The sequence below is a fragment of the Biomphalaria glabrata genome, chromosome 13 (assembly GCF_947242115.1).
Source record: "Biomphalaria glabrata chromosome 13, xgBioGlab47.1, whole genome shotgun sequence".
NCBI classification, from domain to species: Eukaryota; Metazoa; Mollusca; class Gastropoda; family Planorbidae; genus Biomphalaria; species Biomphalaria glabrata.
The window spans coordinates 32,273,139-32,292,619 of NC_074723.1; the positions used below are offsets into that span (position 1 = coordinate 32,273,139).

Genomic DNA, 19,481 nt, shown 5'->3' on the forward strand with positions numbered 1-19,481 from the left:
TTTGTTTTTAAATTATCCGTTATAGCAGACAATTTCTATCCATACTGACGATTTAATACATAGCCTAAAGCAGGGGTGGGCAGATTACGACCCGCGGGCCACATGCGGCCCGCCAGCCTGTTTTATGCGGCCCGCCGACACCTACAGAAATCAGGTGTGCCCACGGTATATACATATAAAAAAGCAAATATATTTAAAATAATATGTATATAAATTATTGAAACTGTCTTTTAAAAAGTTTCAAGTAAACGAAGATTATGCTTATTGGCTATACATGAATATACTCGATTCAAGACACAATCTCTGATCAGTATTTATTCAATGCTATGAAGAACTGTATTGAATATTGGGTAGGCTTGGAACAAGATTGCAAATGTAACAACTGATGGAGCTCGATCTTTGACTGAGTTTTTTTGTTTTTTTTTTTTTTGTTTTTTTTTAATATTTTTTATAAAAAATATCCCAACCATAAACTCTAAACAGGAAAGTTTGCACAAAGCTGCATATAATTTCATCATACTGTTTTATAAGAATACATATCAATCGAAATTGTTAAAGCTAGGGATGTTAACCACAGGTAGTTCCGATTTAGGAACAAAGTAATCCAATGTATCCGCCAACTTAGCATGGGCAAGGCTAATGAGAACAATATAAAATCTCAAGGAAGAAATTGTTATGTTACATTGACTGTTAATTTGTTACCCAATATTTCAAATGAGGAGTGGAAAACAGATTTCATGTGTTTCATAATTGCAATTGCAAAGGGTATTTTGCATATGAAATGTAAATGCATGTTATATCTTTTCAAACAAGGCTTTCCCATTTCTTCAAGCAAACAAAAGAAAACAGGTTTTGTCATTTTCCTTAGCTGAAATGTGAAACTATTCCTAATGAAATGATTAAAAGTACAAAACTTATGTAGATTCCTTAATTGTGCAATTTTTAAAAGCAAATTTTAAAGACGTCAAGAAACAGTTTTCAATACTATCAGTTCACCATTTAGCACAGAAGCTGATTCAGCTCCAGAGGACATAATTCCAAGCAAAGAGAAGTTCTAGTCAGTACTTCCACGGGAGTCTTATGGGTGCCAGAAGCTGTATTTCAACACTTAAAAATTTGCTGTTGTTAGCACTATTTGTGTACACGCAAATACATGTGTTCTTCTTCTTCTTCTTTGTTCTCATGAACCGCGCAATGGTTTCCAGATCAGGCAGTTCTCCGAATAGCTTTGGTTCTATAGGAAGGCTTTGGGGCCAGAGTCTTGTTCAGGTCTTATGACTTAGTATGCACCATTGAAGGACATGGTCAGCATTCTCTGGTGATGCTCCACGAGGGCAAGTTTCGCTTGTCCCGACATTTAACTTCCGGAACATATATTGTCTGATTCAGTGAACAAGCAAAATTTTTTTTTGTGGAAACTAAAACAGTATAATTACTGGTCGATTTTGACTGACTGTAATTTGACAGCAGTCACAAGGGTAACAACTAGTAAGCTAGTTCCGCAGTTCCGGAACATATGTACGAGTGTAAAAGTAGAGTGCTGCACTACTGTATATTTATGGGGATATTGTAAAGACAACAGAAATTGAAAAAAAAATCGTAAAATTGATTTAAAAAATTGCTACCTCTTGTTGTAATTCCTTAAAGTGGAGTGTGGAAAAAAAAAAGAAACGTGTATATAATACAGTGTAAATATGAATTAACACATTCTATATAGTTAGCTACAGTATCTTTCTAAGTTGTATATATATATATATATATATATATATATATATATATATATATATATATATATATATATATATATATATATATATATGCGGCCCGCCATTACCAAATTTAAAAAAATGCGGCCCTCGATACAAAAAGGTTGCCCACCCCTGGCCTAAAGTATCGATAGTCTAAGTAGGCTTAAAAACTATATGTTTGGATTAGCATGAGATGATCATGTGATAAATGCTTAGATTTTTTTAAAGGCTGTCTTGTTCTCGACTAATTTTGACTTTCTTATTCCACAAATTCAATTTCTAGGATCCTCCTAGCAATGGGATTTATACGCTACAGAAGGATCCTAGGTATCACATACAAAGACAGCATTACAAACGAAGAGATTAGAGACATGATTAGAACAGCGAGTGGACCCCACGATAACTACCTATGAAGGGGGTTCGAGGTTCGACACCCGACTCGAGTTGTGTTTATTGAGCGCCTAAAGGCAGCACGGAAAACCTTCTCCCAGATACTACCTCCCTCCCAGTGATCCACAAATGAGATTGGACCATAGCGCTCTGAGCGTCATTGTCTTTTAAAAGTCAAAACTTCCCCTATTGCTGAAACAAATGACCGATTCCTAATCGTGCCAAACAACGGTCATCAGATCTCGTGTGGTGCCCCAACGTCCCAACACACTAAGGGATAGGTGAAGATGATTCCACAAATCTTTCAGGTATTGTCGCTGTGTAAAAGGTGATGGAAAAGGTGGAGAAACACAACACAATTCTATTGGCCTCCTTTTGTCGTCTGCTATTCTTTTCCAGAAGATTTCCGCTGTGCATCAAACGTAAAGCTCGTGCCTCTTCTGTAAACGATTTTTGAACTTGTGAATTCAGAGATCTAAAGTTTAAACGCTATAGTGGCTTTAATTGAGCGCCCCCCTCCCCCCCCCCCCCCCCCCCCGCATTCGACATCGTAGTTCACAGTGTTTCAAGCCACAAAGACAATGTGAGGATGTTTTTTGGAAAATTATTAAATGTTCTCTTGTCGCTCTCCACCCAAAAAGTCTGAAAATTGCATTTCCCAAAAAGTGAAACTAATCAAGCCTTTCTACACCGAATCTGCAACATTTTAATGTAGTTTACACTTTATTTTGTAGATTAACTAGTTCTCAAGGGGTGCGATGGCTGAGTGGTTAAGCGCTCGGCTTCCGAACCTGGGTCCTGGGTTCAAAGACCGGGATTTTTAATTTCGGGATTTTTAGGTCACCCGTGAATCCACCCAACTCTAATGGGTACTTGACTTTAGTTGTGGAAAGTAAAGGCGGTTGATTGTTATGCTGGCCACATTAAATTTGGCTTGTAAACCGTTGGCCATACAAACAGATAACCGTTAACATTATCGATATCTGCACCGTAGATCGCAAGTCTGAAAAGGGAACTAACCGGTTCTCATTCTCATAAGAGGTACATACAGAGTTGTTGTTTTTTTAAAGTCAATTTTAACTAAATTTAAAATTAAACAAAAAAACGATAGTTCTACTTTTTAGATAGCTAAGTATTTTTGTTGGCATTTAATAAATCTATTTTGAAACCTATTTTAATGCACCTTACGTGACATGTCTTATTAGATATACTGTTTAAACCACCGTAAATGTGGAAAAGATATGACAGGCAGTCATGTACTCATAGGAGACTAATAAACTTTGTTTCATTTCTAGCTTTGCGTAAGTATCCTGCCCTAGTTTTTAATTGCTCCATCATTCCCATCAATTCACGCTAAATGCTTTAAAAGCTCTTTGACATCAGAGATATGGTTTGTTGAACCAACCAATCGCAGCTACTTCCAAAATGCTCAAACATTTGCCAGTATTAACATGTCTGCATTAGCCAGGGGTCAAAATCGATCAATAACAATTAGGATAGTTTTGTGTCTTTATACATAGAGAAGACTTCATCGAAGCTTAATAGCTGAATGGTTTAGACAAACGATCTTCCACTGGCTATCTTTGTACTTGAATTTATTACACTGTGACAGTGAACATTGTGTTTTGGACTTTGTTGAAGTTTGTTCTGGAAACTCGTTTCTGTTGTAAACTTTGTTAGAGAAAAAAATGCCGACCGATTGTTTGATTTTATAGTTTAAAATAAATTGATTATGTCAGTGGCTTGCACTATGGTGTGGGTGCTTCCTTTTCCAACTCATCAAATCGCATTTATTGTGAAACTTTCGTGATATATTTTTAGTTAAAATTAGCATGAATATTCTTCTAATACAGATATTTCGGCTTCTGTTTATAGGAGCTAATGATGATTCAGACCAAAAAAAAATGTATTTCTCTTTTTGTGGCCAAAAAACTTAATAGACAGTGAGTTAATGCAAAGTATGAAATGCTAGGCATAACTGTACTTTATGATAGAAAAACAACACGTCAAAGTGGCAATAACCATTTTGAAACAAAATTTCAACGAGTCATTGCCAGTATTTGACTTAAACGACTGCATATTCGCGACATTTATTTGTTAATATTAACAGAATATCTAATATTAGTAATATCATCTTAACAAAGCTAGACTATTTGAAATATGAATGCATCACTCAATTCTTCAGATTGCTCTATGGAGTTCAGGACTATGAGAGTACATCTAATTGACAACAGGCACGCTGCGACCGCCAGGGCATTTTTTTCTACTCTGTTTGCCCTCTTCACCGTGCTGGACAACATCGCGGTCATGCTGTCTGTCCATCGTTCTACAATGAGAATCACGGGCGCTCCAAACGACAGCGCCTCAGACAAACGCAGCATTTCCAAGACGCTGATGATGTCTTCGGGATTTTCCGGCTTCCTGGTCGGCAGTCTTCTAATGCCTCTGGGAATTTACGAATTCGCCAACAGTGGCAGGTGGTACTTGGGAAGAGAGCTGTGCAGTGCCAGACTGGCAGGACTAAATATAGCGTGTGCTGTCTACGCTAACCACATCCTCTGTTTGTCTATAGATAGATACTTGGCAGTGTGTAGATCAATGTTGTACCGATCGCTTACTTCAAAGCTAGGTTACTTAATGGTTGGCACATCCTGGGCATTGCCCTTTCTTTGTTTCATGATTTTTTTCGTCAAAGGGTTCAGTCACGCCGATGAATCGGACATTGAGAGGTGTTATCGCCTCCGAGACATCTGCATATTCGTCTTCAACTTGAAATCTCTAATCAAGGTCAACATATTTGGTGTGTACATCCCATTTATGACTACCATTGTCATATATGTGTTCATCCTACGCGAAACGTGTAGATTTAACACACGCAAATCAAAACGCCAGCAAGTCAGTTCTTCTAAAGTGTTGCAGCCGGCGTTATCTAACAACACAGAAGCGAGCATCGGCGAAGCAAAGGACAACGCAGGAGAAACTAGCTCACGCAAGCTCTCGGAGTCTTCTGAGACAATACGAGAAGATAATTCTCGTAATAATACTAGATCTATATCCACTCCTCAGTTTTACTCTGACGATCTCATTACGTCCCATTCCACAGCCAGCGCAAATCTTTCAAAAAGGAAACAAACAAAATGCGCCGTTATTCGCAGCAGACTATCAGTGCAGTTAACACAAAACAAAAAAGCGGTGCGTACTATTGGAAGCATCCTTCTGTGTTATACACTCTGCTGGTTGCCTCTGTGGGTCTGCACCGTAATGGGCATATTCCGTCTGCAAGTCAGTGACATTTGGCTATTCATTTCCGTACAGTGGTTCGCCTATTTAAACGCAACAATTAACCCTTTGATATTTTGTCTAAATAAATCAGTTCGACTAGAAATGAAGAAATTACTGTGTATGCTTAGAAAAGCATAGACATTCATCTGCTTTTATGTATATTTTTAAAACCTTTTTTTTTACAACTAAGTTGCTTTTTATATTTTTAATGGTAGCACCGAGTAGGAGATGGTAGCTACGCGCTGTTATACAATAATGGTCATTGACTGAGATAAAGGACATTGATTGTGACAGATGGCATTGCTTGATTGTGATAGAGGACATTGATTGTGATAGAGGAAATTGATTGTAATAAATGGCATTGATTGTGATATAGGACAGTGATTGTGATAAATGACATATATTTCGATAAAGGACAGTTATTTTGATGAGGGACATTGATTTTGATGAAGACATTGATTGTGATAAAGGACATTGATTTTGATGAAGGACATTGATTGTGATAAATTACATATATTTTAATAAAGGACATTTATTTTGATAAAGGACATTGATTGTGATAAAGGACATTGATTGTGATGAAGGACAGTGAATTTTATTTCAAACCTTTCAGCACTGATCTCTTTTTTTATTCTCAACGCGTGTCTGTCCGTGTTGATATGTGATGTAATGTTGCGTAAGAGTTAGTTCCCTTAGCGGATTAGGAAGAGTGTGTGTTGCTGTTCGTTATCTACTATGGTGGAATCAAGCCTGTGTGTGTGTTTTGTTAATCGGCCTTGTCGTTTATCTATTTCTACTTATATTTATGAGTTTATCAACAGTCCGTCTGTCACGTTTACATCAAAAGTGAAAATATTTTTGAAAATTCGATATCATAATATTTTTATATCTCACAAAGTTCTGGTGCAAAAGTAGGCCTACAGCATAGACCAGCGGTTCTCAACCTTTTTATCTCGGCGACCCCTTTTTACTATTCCTAACTAAGCGGCGACCCAAACAGTAAAATTATGTTCGTTTTTATATGCCTAAGTAACTGCTTTTGCTAATGACATAAATCGTAATGCAAATGTGAATGTATTGCCAAAATTCTATATATAATTACAAAACATCATGTAATTGCTGTATATTCTTGAAATATATTTATTCATATAATTAAATTCCAAATAAATACAATGTTATGGCGTGCATTTATTAACTTTTCTGTTTGGTATCCATCATATCAATATTACATAGGCCTACGCAAAAGGTTGGCGGAGCATGGGTAGTGATCAGGGTAATAGTAAACTACATAGCTACAATTGTTGTGACAGTTTGGCATTGTTTCTGTTTCACCAGATGAGGAATTCTTGGGACGGTCTTTGCAAGAGCATAAAGAATGTCTTCTGCATCAAGTCTTTTTCTGTATTTAGCTATTCTTGGTAACTAATATACTGGAAAACCCAAGTTAGCCAAAAATATATTATTGAAAATCAAAGAGAAGGGTAAATACAGACAAATCGGGTGCAAACACAATCTAGATATGTGTTTTTTACATTAAAATGAAATCATTTTTCGCTACATCGGCTATTAAGAGTTCAAAAAAACTCTTTCTGTCTCCGGAACATCTTCAACTTTGACTGTGAATGGACTTCTGGCAAGTGCAAGCTGTCTCAGATTTGGAAAGTATGATGAAATTTCGTCCGCAAGCATTCACAAATGTTCTTTCACAAATTATTATTTGATTTCTTATTCAGGTTCAATGTCATTTTTCTCATAGAGAAATTACATAATTTGGCAATGTGGAAATATTATTTTTGTCACAGATTGTTGTTAATGAGAAGTTTCAATCTGAAGGACAAGACAACTCGAGGCATGTTTCTTTTGGTCCTTGTGGTGAAGTTTTTCATTCCGTCTTGCAATTCTTGTGGCTGTGTCTTCGTTTCTATTATTTGTCAATTTCCTGAGCTCCGTTGACTTTTGGTGACTCATTCAGTAGCAGACGTTGAAATCTAGATCGTCATACTGGCAAACTTCCTGTACCATTTGTACAAACATCACTATTAGTTTTCAATGAGATTTTCTACTTTTTCAAAAATGAATCAACTTTCTGTTATACACATCTTGTGTTGTAGTCGTTTCTAGTGACTTGCAAAAGGGAAACTCGTCTTTTAAATCGTCATTATTTATATACCTAAACATACCTCCCTATATATATATATATAATTCTCTTCTTCCCTCAACGGTTTAAACGAGTAGAAAGGAGTAAAGGAAAGATCACTCTGCGGATAGTCCACGATAAAACAAGAAGGGGGGGGGGAGAACAAGTAGTCACAAGATAGCAGGGGGGCAGGACCTTTGCAATATCACTCTTTGTTTTTTTAATTTCTACCTCACGTTAAAAAAAGGGGTAGGGTGGGGGAGTAATCTACTCTGTAGTAACTATCGAAGCGACAGAGCACACTCAAGAGTTTGGACACAATGGAAAGATCACTCTTTTATTTTTGCAACTCGGACGGAGGGAGTTATCCTAGGTAATTTAAGAGTGAAAAAAGAAGACAATTTTCGTCTGTATATTTCAGGAGATTGGTATGAGTTTTGAAAAGATTTTAATAATTTCCGGATATTTCCAGGACTTTTTCGTATATTTTGCTATTTCAGGAGATTTCCAGGACCTCCTGTTAAATCGACCTGAGGCCGCGGGAAATCTGTTATAAGTTATAAAATGGTTTAATTTAATAATTTATACACCTAAAATTAGCGCGGGCCCACTGCTGTCACATTGGTTGCAGTGACCTAAAGTTGGCCCTGCAAATAGCGGCGTATGCTACGCCGCCGGTCGACCACTTTCTCAAAATCCATGTCGGCAAAGTTCAGATGTTTAATATCAATAGAACGTTGAAGTTATTTAGGTTACATAAACTTACATAGATTCTCATTATAAAGCTCGTTACAAATGATGCACAGGAATATTCCCATCCCCGCTTATACTATTTGAGGTAAAACCAAACCGTAAACAAATCAACGTAATATTTTCTGTTCTTAATGTTTAATTTCCATGGGATCTTCCCTGATGAAAATATTTCATTTTAATAACATGGACTAGTTAAACTATTATTAACTAAAATCTCTTTTCACTTTCGTCATGACATTGACATACAAATTATTACTACGATTCCGCATCGTTACGCTATGTTTAAAGTTACATTGATTTAAACTTGTAAAACATTATGTATGTATGCTGTGACAATGGACCTCATTCACCAATCGTAAACAAACAACATTTAGCCACGTGATAATATTGATGAAACAATGAAAAAAAAACTGTCACGTGACAGCCTGTGTGTATTACGTAATTTGTATAGAAGAGATAGAGAACCACGTGGCTAAATGTTGTTTGTTTACGATTGGTGAATGAGGTCCATAAATATATTAGAGATCACTCAGATTTAGTTGTCCATTCTTCAATATCAACAACAAAAACATTAACTTCTATTCAAAAACTTTGTACAGTGTCAAGTTATACAAGTTAGAATAGAGTCGAGATAGACAAAAAAATAGTTTTAAAAATCCATATTCTCGATGCTCTTAGGCGACCCCCGGCAAATTGTCCTTCGACCACCAAGGGGGTCGCAATATCCACAGACTGAGAACCCCTGATATAGACCTAATGGACTCAATGGAAACTAACAGGAAATGGCTTTGTTTCATATATTAGCGTGAATATATAGTTCTGAGATTAATAGCCCATTCTAAAACAACAAATAGAAAAAAAGAAAAATCCGAGAAATGAGTTTGCATTATTTCTAAACTTTGAAAACTAAAGATCATTACTTTTCTAAGACAGAAAAGATTGATTTTACTAGATTTGGGGCGACTTTCCTTACAGCTTGAAAAAGAGTTACGTACATAAATAAATAAAAGGTGTAATTGTATCAATTTAGTTTCTATATAAACATTGTAGCCATAATAAATCTGTGCGGTTATAAATACTGTTCCCAATTGTTTTTGTTTAGCTTTTTCTAAGCGTTATGATCCTATCACTTGTCTGGGCCAGTTGTGAAAGGGGAGGGAAGAAGGCGATATCTTTATGAATGTTTACATTATCGTTTTTTTTTTTTTTAAATGCATAAAATGTTCTATCAGGGCTCAAAAGCGTCAACTCAAAACCCCATTGGCTGTGGTGGGGCAAGTGATGGTTTAGTGTTAAAATGTCACCTAAAATAAACAAAATCAAAGCAAAAAATCAGTAACTAAATTCCGACTCCCCCCCCCCCCCCCCCGATTTCATTTCGGGGGGAGGTGAACCCCCAACACCCCCCTTGGCTACGCCCATGCCAGAACCTGTTAGAGATTTTTTGGTCATAACCACGGCTTATTGGTATTCGATCAATTGCTGTGAAGATGTTATTTTTGGTGGTGGTGCAGGTGGCTCAATTCTTTGGGGGCAGGGGCGTAGCTAGGAATTTCCCATCATTTGGGGGCCCCTGCATTTTGCATAATATTTAATAAAACAAAACCTCATTTGGGGGACTTTCAAATTCTCTCTTCTTCCCCCAACCAAGCTACGCCACTGCTTAGTGGTGTGCTTCAGATCAACCAAGAGAGAGAAGAGCTCAACTAGATGTTGTGTCCAGAGGTCAGGACAGTTGACCTGCAGACGATTTTTTTCTAAAATTGTGTCTTTTTTGCCGAATGATCTACATGTTGAAAGGTGAATCCAACACTTTGACATGATACCCTGCCTGACATATAAGAAGATGGGAAAGCAGTCAACAACTACTTCTGTACAATGACCTATAATGCAGGCTATGAATTAAGAATGTTTTGTTTATTGAAACCAGTATTTGTGGTTTTCTTGTTTTAACATTGATCTAAGTTCCTTATTTGTAGATATTTCAATAACCAGTACCTGAATTAGTATGGATTCATCTCTGAATGGGATCTGAGTTTGTCCACATGCTAACAAAAGGCTCAACACCAGTTGGGAATATCAAAGTGAAGAATGATTTGAATCTTTGGTTTAGTTCGTCATAGAATAGTATGTAATAGACACATAAACAGTACTGAGGGGCAAGTTGATTATTATTGAAATTATTAGGAATGAAGGCATTTAATTGTTTACAATTTTCATTTTTTAGCAGACCACCCACAGTCATCTCACGGACCGCCAGTTTGAGAAACACTGCAGTGCATCACCTTTTAGATAACAGACTTTAGGGGAGGTAAGTCTTTATAATTGGTCACAAATTTCTTCATAGATAACTCTGGTTTTATTGATTGATTTGAGCATTGGTAAAAAAAAAAGTTTGCATCTAAGGTCACAATGGCTCATAGAAATCTGGCTAGAGGAATAAAAGGAAGTGTTTACCCCACCAAGACATAAACAAACAACAAGATGTCCCTAGAACTACAGCCAGAGCAAAACACAAACAATGCAACAGTCTTGTTTTGTTCCTTTATTTCAAAGAGTTGAGAACATCACAGACTCTAATGTTATCTACATCAACAGCCTCATTTAAACTCGGAACCTAACAGAGAACACAGGACCTAATAAAAACTTGAGCCTATAAACTAAAGGAAACACAATTTTTGTATTATATATTTTTTGGGAAAAAAATGTAGCTGTTGATTTGCTGATACTGGTACCAGACATTTTGAGAGTCAATGACCTTAGCTAGAATTTGAACTTGCTAGCATAATACAAGGCTTAATATTTGTTACACTGGCCAAAGGATTACCTTACTTTTTTTTTTTTTTTTTTTACAATTAACAATGTCAGCATTGAAATAAATGTAAAAAAGTTGTTTTGTTTTTTTCACTTTTAAGCTTTTCCCAGTGACAAAAAACTGAAAATGATGTACAACAAACTACAAAAAAAAATAATTAAACTAAGCATTCAATTTATAATCAGTTGTAAGAAAACAAAAATATTATGCAAAAAGTTACATTGTTATTTAAAATATTATAACAGACATGTATAATGTAAAGTCATTTTAAATGTGATGGCCTATAGGGAAGCCAGAAGCACAACATACACACACACAAATTAAATTACTTTCTAGATAGGAACTTTTCAAGTCTTTTCTTTTTTAATTATTTTAACTAATAATATAAACATTGTGTGTCCATCAAAGGGAGATAACTTGATTTTGTTATGCATGTATGAATAAAGGGAGACTACGATGACTAAAATGAGAGGATCGGAACAGAATCATTTTTGTCTTTTTCAAAACATGTCTGTCCATAATCAAAGTCAAAAGAAACAAAAAAAAAATGTGTTCATTCACCTCAGGTATCGAAACATCTAGCCATTACATCACTGACACCTACTGACGGAGTGGGACAGACATACAAACATAAATACAATTTAAAAAAAATAGATGACTGAAATGACAAGAAATCAAACATGTCTTGATAGCACCAGGGTTAAAGGATTGCTTGGTGAGTATTGTGTTAACATGAGAAGCCTAGCGACAGGGACAAACAGGCCACATTCATTCACTTGTAAATGTAAAGGATATAGTCTTCTCTTGTCAAAACCATTTATTGCATAGGTAAGTTAAATATACACAATTGTTGAAAGTGATGAAATGATATTTAAAACAAATACTGACTTGGCTTCAAAATATTCAGTAACATAAACACCATTGTCCAAGAGGGCTTACTGTAAATTTAGCTGTAATGTTATAGTTTGCTTCAATATACGAAAAAAAAATACATCATCAAAATAGTGAAGATGACCCAAATACTATTCATACACAAATGATGCATTAAAAAGTGCCTTACATTGGGACAATGAATTTAAAGATGGCCTTAATTTTTGTTTTTTCCTTTTCTATTATATGTCCAACACATTAAAATGTAGTTGACTGTATAACCAAGTCCAATAAATCTTTTTCTATTTATTTACAGACAGATGGGAGACAATTAGTGATGATGATATTGATGAGGACTATTAACAAAATAAAAATATTTCAAAAAGGCACTAGATAATAACTGAAACATTTGCTAGAATCTATTTTATAATGAGCTAGAAGGGTCGCGTTTCACAGGATACCACATTCAAGCCCCCTAGAGCATCCACACCAAAGTCCAGATTGTTCGACCCAAAGAGCCCGAGGTTGGACACGCAGCCGTTGAAGTTTTTGCTGAAAGTGTTGTCAGTGTAGCGCTTCATGTCTGGAACACCACCTAGTGATAGAAAGAAAGACAGCAAACAAGGGAGATAAAACAAAAGTAGAAATAAATGCTTAAGTAAAATGTTAAAAATAATTGAACACATTGGAAAAGATCAAAAATCAGATCTTTGCAAACAAGGGAGATAAAACAAAAGTAGAAATAAATGCTTAAGTAAAATGTTAAAAATAATTGAACACATTGGAAAAGATCAAAAATCAGATCTTTCATTAAGGTGTACAATTTGCATCCATTTATGAAAAAAAAAAAAACTCATAAGAATTTGTTTAGTGAAGAAAGAAAAGAGACACAAACTAAGTAAAGAATTGAAGGGATCATAATAGTAGCATTGTGTTATAGTAAAATATAAATTAATTTAAATGTGATATGGTATGATAGGCCTGGATCTTGCAGTTGTAATTGGCTGTCTGACTTTGACAGATTAATCTGGAGATGTCTGAGTTTCTTGTGCAGGTGTATTCGATACGTTTAAACTACTTATGAACAAGATGTAAGGACTACGTCCAGACCATTAGACACTTGAATAAAGTTTAATGCATAAAGGCCACAGTCCAGTCTCTGTCCGTAATGCCATGTTGTTGCCTTGAATTCCTAACACCAACTGACTCATGATAACATCAATAAACTAGAACCCACTAATCCTTGACATCACGAAATGTCGTGTTCAAAGTCTGTCAACTATGGTCCGTCTCTATACTAAGTGTCTAAAAATGGTATATAAGTGATAATGAAAAAAGATATCGAAGGATTCCCAAGCAAACTTTGTTCAATGTTTTTAACTACACAAACGGTTCACCATTAAATAGTTCAGTTTGAGAACTTAAGATAAAATCTGTATCAAACTAAATTCTTCTAAGGCTAACAGAGCATCATGAAACATTTTAGTATTAATTAATGTAAGTTAGTAACCTAATAATGTGGAAAATGTGATAGTCCTATAAGTTATTTATAAAAAATGGATCTTTATTTTCATGTGGTAAATAAAGGGAGTTTTATTACTGTCCATGTTTATGAGCCATCTCCCACACCATTAGAGTTGCTTTAAGCTAATCAGTAGACATAAACTCAAAGCATTATTCAGACAAGAACAACAAAACTCAACACCAGTTTCAGTGTGGCTTCATCAGCTCACAAGTACTCACCTACAAAGATGTTGCCCATTACATTCAAAATTTTGAGCCCTCCACCTGAGAGACCAGATACCTCAGCCTGTTGGTCAACTTTCAATTTACCATGTTTACCATTTCTGCAAAGACAAAGGTCAAAAGTTTTGTTTCCTTTTTTGGAAGAACTGTGTAGAATGAATGCTTAAAATTAAGTTTAAATACATGCAATTTTATAATGATGACTGAGTATATGTGTGCATGTATTACCTACTCTACCCAATAAGAAATGTTGAAAGACATTTAAAAGTAAAGGTTTTAGAATAAATAATATGGTCTTTGGTCTGAGTGTGCTTGTTGTAGTGATAGCAAAAAGAGACCTCATAACCATGGAATTTGAGTGTCTGACATTTCAACTTAACTATGAATCTATGTCAGAGCCATTTATATAACGTCACCATTAGGTGACACTTGGTGACACTTAATAGCTAAATAGAACTTAGGTGAGAATTAATAGCTAAATAAAAAATAGGTAAGACTTAAAAGCTAAATAGAACATTGGTGAGACTTAATGGTGCCTAAATGGCATTTAAAGCATAAACATGTAGATCATGTAAAGACAGCTTTGAAGCCAGATTAAACAAAAACATTGATGGTCAAAATAGAAAAAAGATTTAAAGCGGAGATAATGAATGGTGCATATTTATTACATATTATAATGGCCTCACTAGAATACAATATTTGTAATAAGAGAGCATGGGGAATTAAATGTTACATAACAACATGAACAGGGCATGAACACCAAACCTCTGACTTGACATCAAATAGCAGCAGTACAAGATTGGTATATTTGAATAAGCAATCTAAAATAGTGTGACAGTGACTGAACAACAGTACTCATGTAGGTTGTGTTTGAATGCGTAACAAATGGGTATGTTGCACTTCAAGAGCTAAAGATAGGGTAACTTTGCAACTGCAAGGACTAGGTGAAATGTAGTCATCACAGCCTACCATTGAAAGAGTCAACAAATAAAATGTTTATTGTTTTAAAAATTTTTGATCTGCCTTAAAAAATGAAGATTTTTATATCATGGCATGAACCTCAGAATGATATTCCAAATTGTGTACCTTGACCAGACAGTATTATGGGTTAAATGTTACCCTTTTGAGACCTTGCAATCTCAAAGGGGAAGATAATGTAAAGCTTATCAGTTTTTATGTCTGACAGTTAACAAAGGTGTTATGTGGACAGCCATAAGAGTTGGGTGAACTCATGGGGGTAGGGGGAATCTTAAAAATCCAAAAGTTCAAAAATCCATGAGTTCAGAAGCCAAGCGCCCACTCAGTCACCATGCCCTCTATAAGTTAAGAGTACTGTAAAAGTAACAAACCTAGAGACTGTGATGTCATGGGGATAACCATCATTGACAGGCAACAAGGATCTCAGCACACCAGGTTTATCTCCAAGATCGTAACTGAAATAAAAGTTGTTCACATTTTACCTTTCAGGTCAACATTTACAAATAATTTTTTTAAAATTATAAAACGTAAAAAAAAAAAAAGGTTTTAATTATGATTTGTATTCATCAGCCTTCTGTTTTTCAAAGCAAATATTATGTGCTAGCATTTACTCTCAAAATCTTTTCTTAGCAACTCAAATTTTGTTTTCAAAAGGTGATGTATATCCAATTTGAGAAGTATAACTAGTATTATAAGTGTTGAATATAATTTATGAAAGTGACATGGTAAATAATGCCTATTTGATGAAATAGAACTTAAAGAAAAATCAAGAATAATCTGAGATTTTAATTAGGGTCATAACTTGCTTTTGGGTTAAGTTAAATTAAAAGCCATGGCACATATTCATTTTAAGCTTGTTTTGTAAGAGCTCCAATGTACTGCGGCAAGGGTTTCCTATAACAGCACAAGTTCTGTAATTGTATTGCTAAGACTGTGACATAACTATTCAGGAATTTGCATATCGTACTACAACATTGAAAAGTTTGTTTAATGAGTTTCCATATAAATAATTTAGAGAGTAAGTATTACAACAGAATTTGTTCATGTTCAAATTGAAGTTCAAGCTAGGAAAGTCTTCAAGTTTTGTTTCTTAAACTATATTCCTGGGCTTTATTTAATACTAGCTGGATGTGACCCGTGGCCTGCGCGCCTTAGTTTGGGTATTACTGATCTAGTCGATTGGATTTAGATCTATGTCAGACTTGGAGAATGTTCCCTTCACATTTTTTTTATTTTGCCATGAAAATAAAAGTAGAATATTAGAATGGGTTTACCCATTCAGCCGACATATTCATATCCAATATAAATTTCTTAGAAAACGGGCTTACCCCATTTGTTAAAAAGTTTCAATCTTTAATAGAGATACAATTAGGTACTTTTTTGTCTATTTTTAGGGTCCTCCGGTTGTGGGAGGGACATAAAAAATACACTACAGTCTCTGCCATGATCTAAGGAACTTTTATGCCAAGTTTTATCAAGTTTGGTCAAACCATTTTGATTATTCAGGACATACTTACATACTCCTTACTTTCTGCTTAAATATTAAATTATTTCATTAAGAATCAGCTTCGAAACAAAGTAGGAACAGAAAAGTCACTACATTGTTACAGCTCTCAACCAGTGCAGCTGTTAAGTAAATGGTTCTGTTATATCAATGTCAAGCCTACAATAAATTGGTTCTAAACTCACCTGAACTCTAAATATCCATCCACAACTGCAACGGCAAAGTAATCCGACGTTGCCTTAATATGACTGTCTGGTTTCTGACCTTGCCATATGATTAAACCATTTGGTTCTGTTGTTGTTATTGTCACTGTCAAGTTTTCTTGGGCACGTCTGTTCTGTCGGGGGAATTTATCCGATGATATCTCAATGTAGCCCTCTCCCTGGAAGTTGGCTGAAGTACCAATTTTCACAGCTGAAATAAAAATAGTCAAATTGAGGTAATAAAGTTCAATAAAAATATGATTCAATGTTTCTGTTGCAGAAATGCTATAGTTAAAACATATACATTTAATATATAAAACCAGTGATTTGTAGACTTGTAAGGAGATCCAGCTCTATTTACAGCATAAACTTGTGTACATAGGTTAAGATGACCCAAAAAGAATTCTATAGAGAAACACTTTGTTGTGGTAAGTGTTGAACAGATTCTTGAATGTGTTTTGCAAAACACCATAGAGAAACAAATATGGCATATAGTAAACCTTGTAGTCAATAACTGGAGGTCAATCCAGTCCAACAAGCCCATCTAACCATTTCAATACAGGGGGCTTTTGATTGTATCAGTTGAAGTCCTTACATTGTATATTGTGGCAGTTACAGAATAGAAATATGAAAAAATTCCCCTTAATTTGTACTTCAAATACTTTAAACACAAATGTATTTATAGAATGAACTAGATTTAATGTAGACTTGAACCACAGTTAAACCTGCCCAAATTATTATTTTTAACTTCTTCAATACCGTACTTTCTAGAGTTACTAGGCACCCCTCATGTCCAGAAGTCTACAAAAATATTTTGTGTACTTTCTAGACATTATTACAATGTAAAAACTTTCCTTCAGCTTATTATTTGTGTGTAATCCTATCATTAACTATGCCAAACGTGTTGGCTAAGACTGTGACAGGTGCCACAACTATAGAAATGAAAAGCAAAATAAAAAAAAATCTTTAAAAAAAACAAACAACTAAATTAAAAGGGAAGAACTCTGTCCTTAAAACTATATCTACCAATATTGTACAATTTATTTCCTTTGTTTGATATCAAACAAAATAATTAATTACCAATAATTAATTGACTAATTGAGTATTATTGATTTATGCTTTGTTAGCTACAATAAATAATTGTTTAAAGTATCAACTTGATCAGAGAATGCGGGAGGGAGAAATAGCCTTAGCAATTATTTACGGGGACAAAACCCAACAAATTTAGTCACATATGTGAATACTGAAGTATTAGTTTCCCTTGTTTCTATTGAACAAAATTATAATTATTATGAGTTATTAATTGTCTAAGTGGTTATTTTTGTTTTACTGATTCATGTCTTGTCTATGTCAATGACTAATTGTGTGAAGTTTTCAGCTTGATTTGAGAATGGGTGTGGTAGAAATAACATGTACACACTTTTTACCAGACAGACAGACTGAGTGAGTTGATATAAGCTTTGTAAACAAAAAATGTTAAAACTCGACAACAACAAATGACTTACAATATTGACAATTATTTCCTGCCCAGTTCAAGGGGCACATACACCTGTAGTAGTTGTTTTGTGGGACACAAATACCTTCATTACATGGGGACTCCAAGACACAAATGTCTATTTTGACTTCACAGTTGCGACCTAGAAGAAACAACGGGAGATCATTGTGTTGATAAAATAGAACATCAAAGCTTGCAAGTTTTCCTTACAGGAAAATTAGTACCAACCTTTCTTTTGATTACATGGGAATGATTTAAGTGAAAATTGGTTAAGTTATAAGTTAGTTACGTAACTAAAACTTAAAGCTTGCTTGCTAAGAAAAACAAAATGAATCCAATCTATTACTATGATCTCTTAGGCTAAATTTCCTAAAAATACTTAGCTATTGTTTTCATTTGAAATTTTAAAATTATGCAATGTTAAAAAAACAACAACTATATTTAAAAAAAAAAAAAACTAGAACAAAAATCAAAGCACTGAAGTATTTTAAGAGTTTAAAAAATATATATAGAACTAGATTTCAAGATTTCCTTGCTTGACTAATTCTAAGTAGGGCTAACAAGATGTCTTGACAACTTGTATTTGATAAGAACAAGAGATTTAAACAAAATTAAAAAGGTTACAGTTACATTTGAAAGATTGTAACTATGTCCTCACCAGAGAAACCTTCTGGGCAGGTACAGAAATATTCTGTGGGAGAGCGGTTGGTGCACACGCCATTGTTCTGGCAAGGTTTCCTGGAACACATTGTTCTTTCTCCGCAGTCACGAATGTTCATAGTCTCCCTGGCCTCATCAATTAGTCCAATGTTTCTTTCATTAACGACAAGCTTTAAATAAAGAGAGAATCCTTTTAATCATATTAAAAATAATAAGTGTGCTAGTATATTTACAAGTGTCACAACTAGAAAGTAGAAGCAGGGACTATGTTTTACCTTTGTACAGGAATAAAATATGACAATTTAGATTATCTAAAGATACTTTTTCAATCTTAATAAGAGATGGGTTACATTTTTTGTTACATTTTTAGTTATTACTAGCTGGATATGACCCACAGCCTGCTGGCCTTAGTTTAAGTATTACTGAACTACTGGGTTGGATATAGATCTATGTCAAACATGGAGAATATGTTCCCTTCACATTCATGAAAAAAAAAAAAATAAGAGTGTGAAAATTAGGTTTACACTTTTAGAAAACATTCAAATCAAATCTAAAATACTAAGAAAAAAAATGGCTTTACTTGATTTGTTAAAACGTTTCATTCTTTAATACAGATACATTAGATACCGGAATTGTTTTTTTTAATTTTTAGGGCCCTCCATATGTGGGAGGGACATTAAACATACACTACAGTCTCTGCCATGATTTAAGGAACATTTATGCCAAGTTTTATCAAGATTGGTCAAATGATTTTGATTTTTACACAACCACATATACACCTTACATTTAATTATATATATTGGATGAGTCAGAGGGAACACTTAATTACATCAGTAGTTTCATCAATGTATGTACAAAAAATAATGGCCTAATTCTTAAATATAATCATCAACATCTTTG

At 34.7% G+C, this 19,481-nt stretch overlaps 1 protein-coding gene across 4 annotated transcripts in view; it reads right to left on the reverse strand.

The window, feature by feature from the left end:
• Nucleotides 1–10,840: 10,840 nt before the first annotated feature.
• The window catches only part of LOC106052673 (basement membrane-specific heparan sulfate proteoglycan core protein-like), a 161,726-nt gene continuing 153,085 nt past the window's right edge, over nt 10,841–19,481 (reverse strand). For all 4 annotated transcript variants that reach the window (XM_056007474.1, XM_056007472.1, XM_056007475.1 and 1 more), the window contains 6 exons: nt 18,580–18,751; nt 17,932–18,063; nt 16,409–16,637; nt 15,091–15,174; nt 13,739–13,842; nt 10,841–12,590 (listed from right to left, as the gene is read on the reverse strand). In XM_056007474.1, the coding sequence (XP_055863449.1) occupies nt 12,430–12,590; nt 13,739–13,842; nt 15,091–15,174; nt 16,409–16,637; nt 17,932–18,063; nt 18,580–18,751 (882 nt within the window). In that variant the 3' untranslated portion in view covers nt 10,841–12,429. The remainder of the gene's footprint in view (nt 12,591–13,738; nt 13,843–15,090; nt 15,175–16,408; nt 16,638–17,931; nt 18,064–18,579; nt 18,752–19,481) is intronic.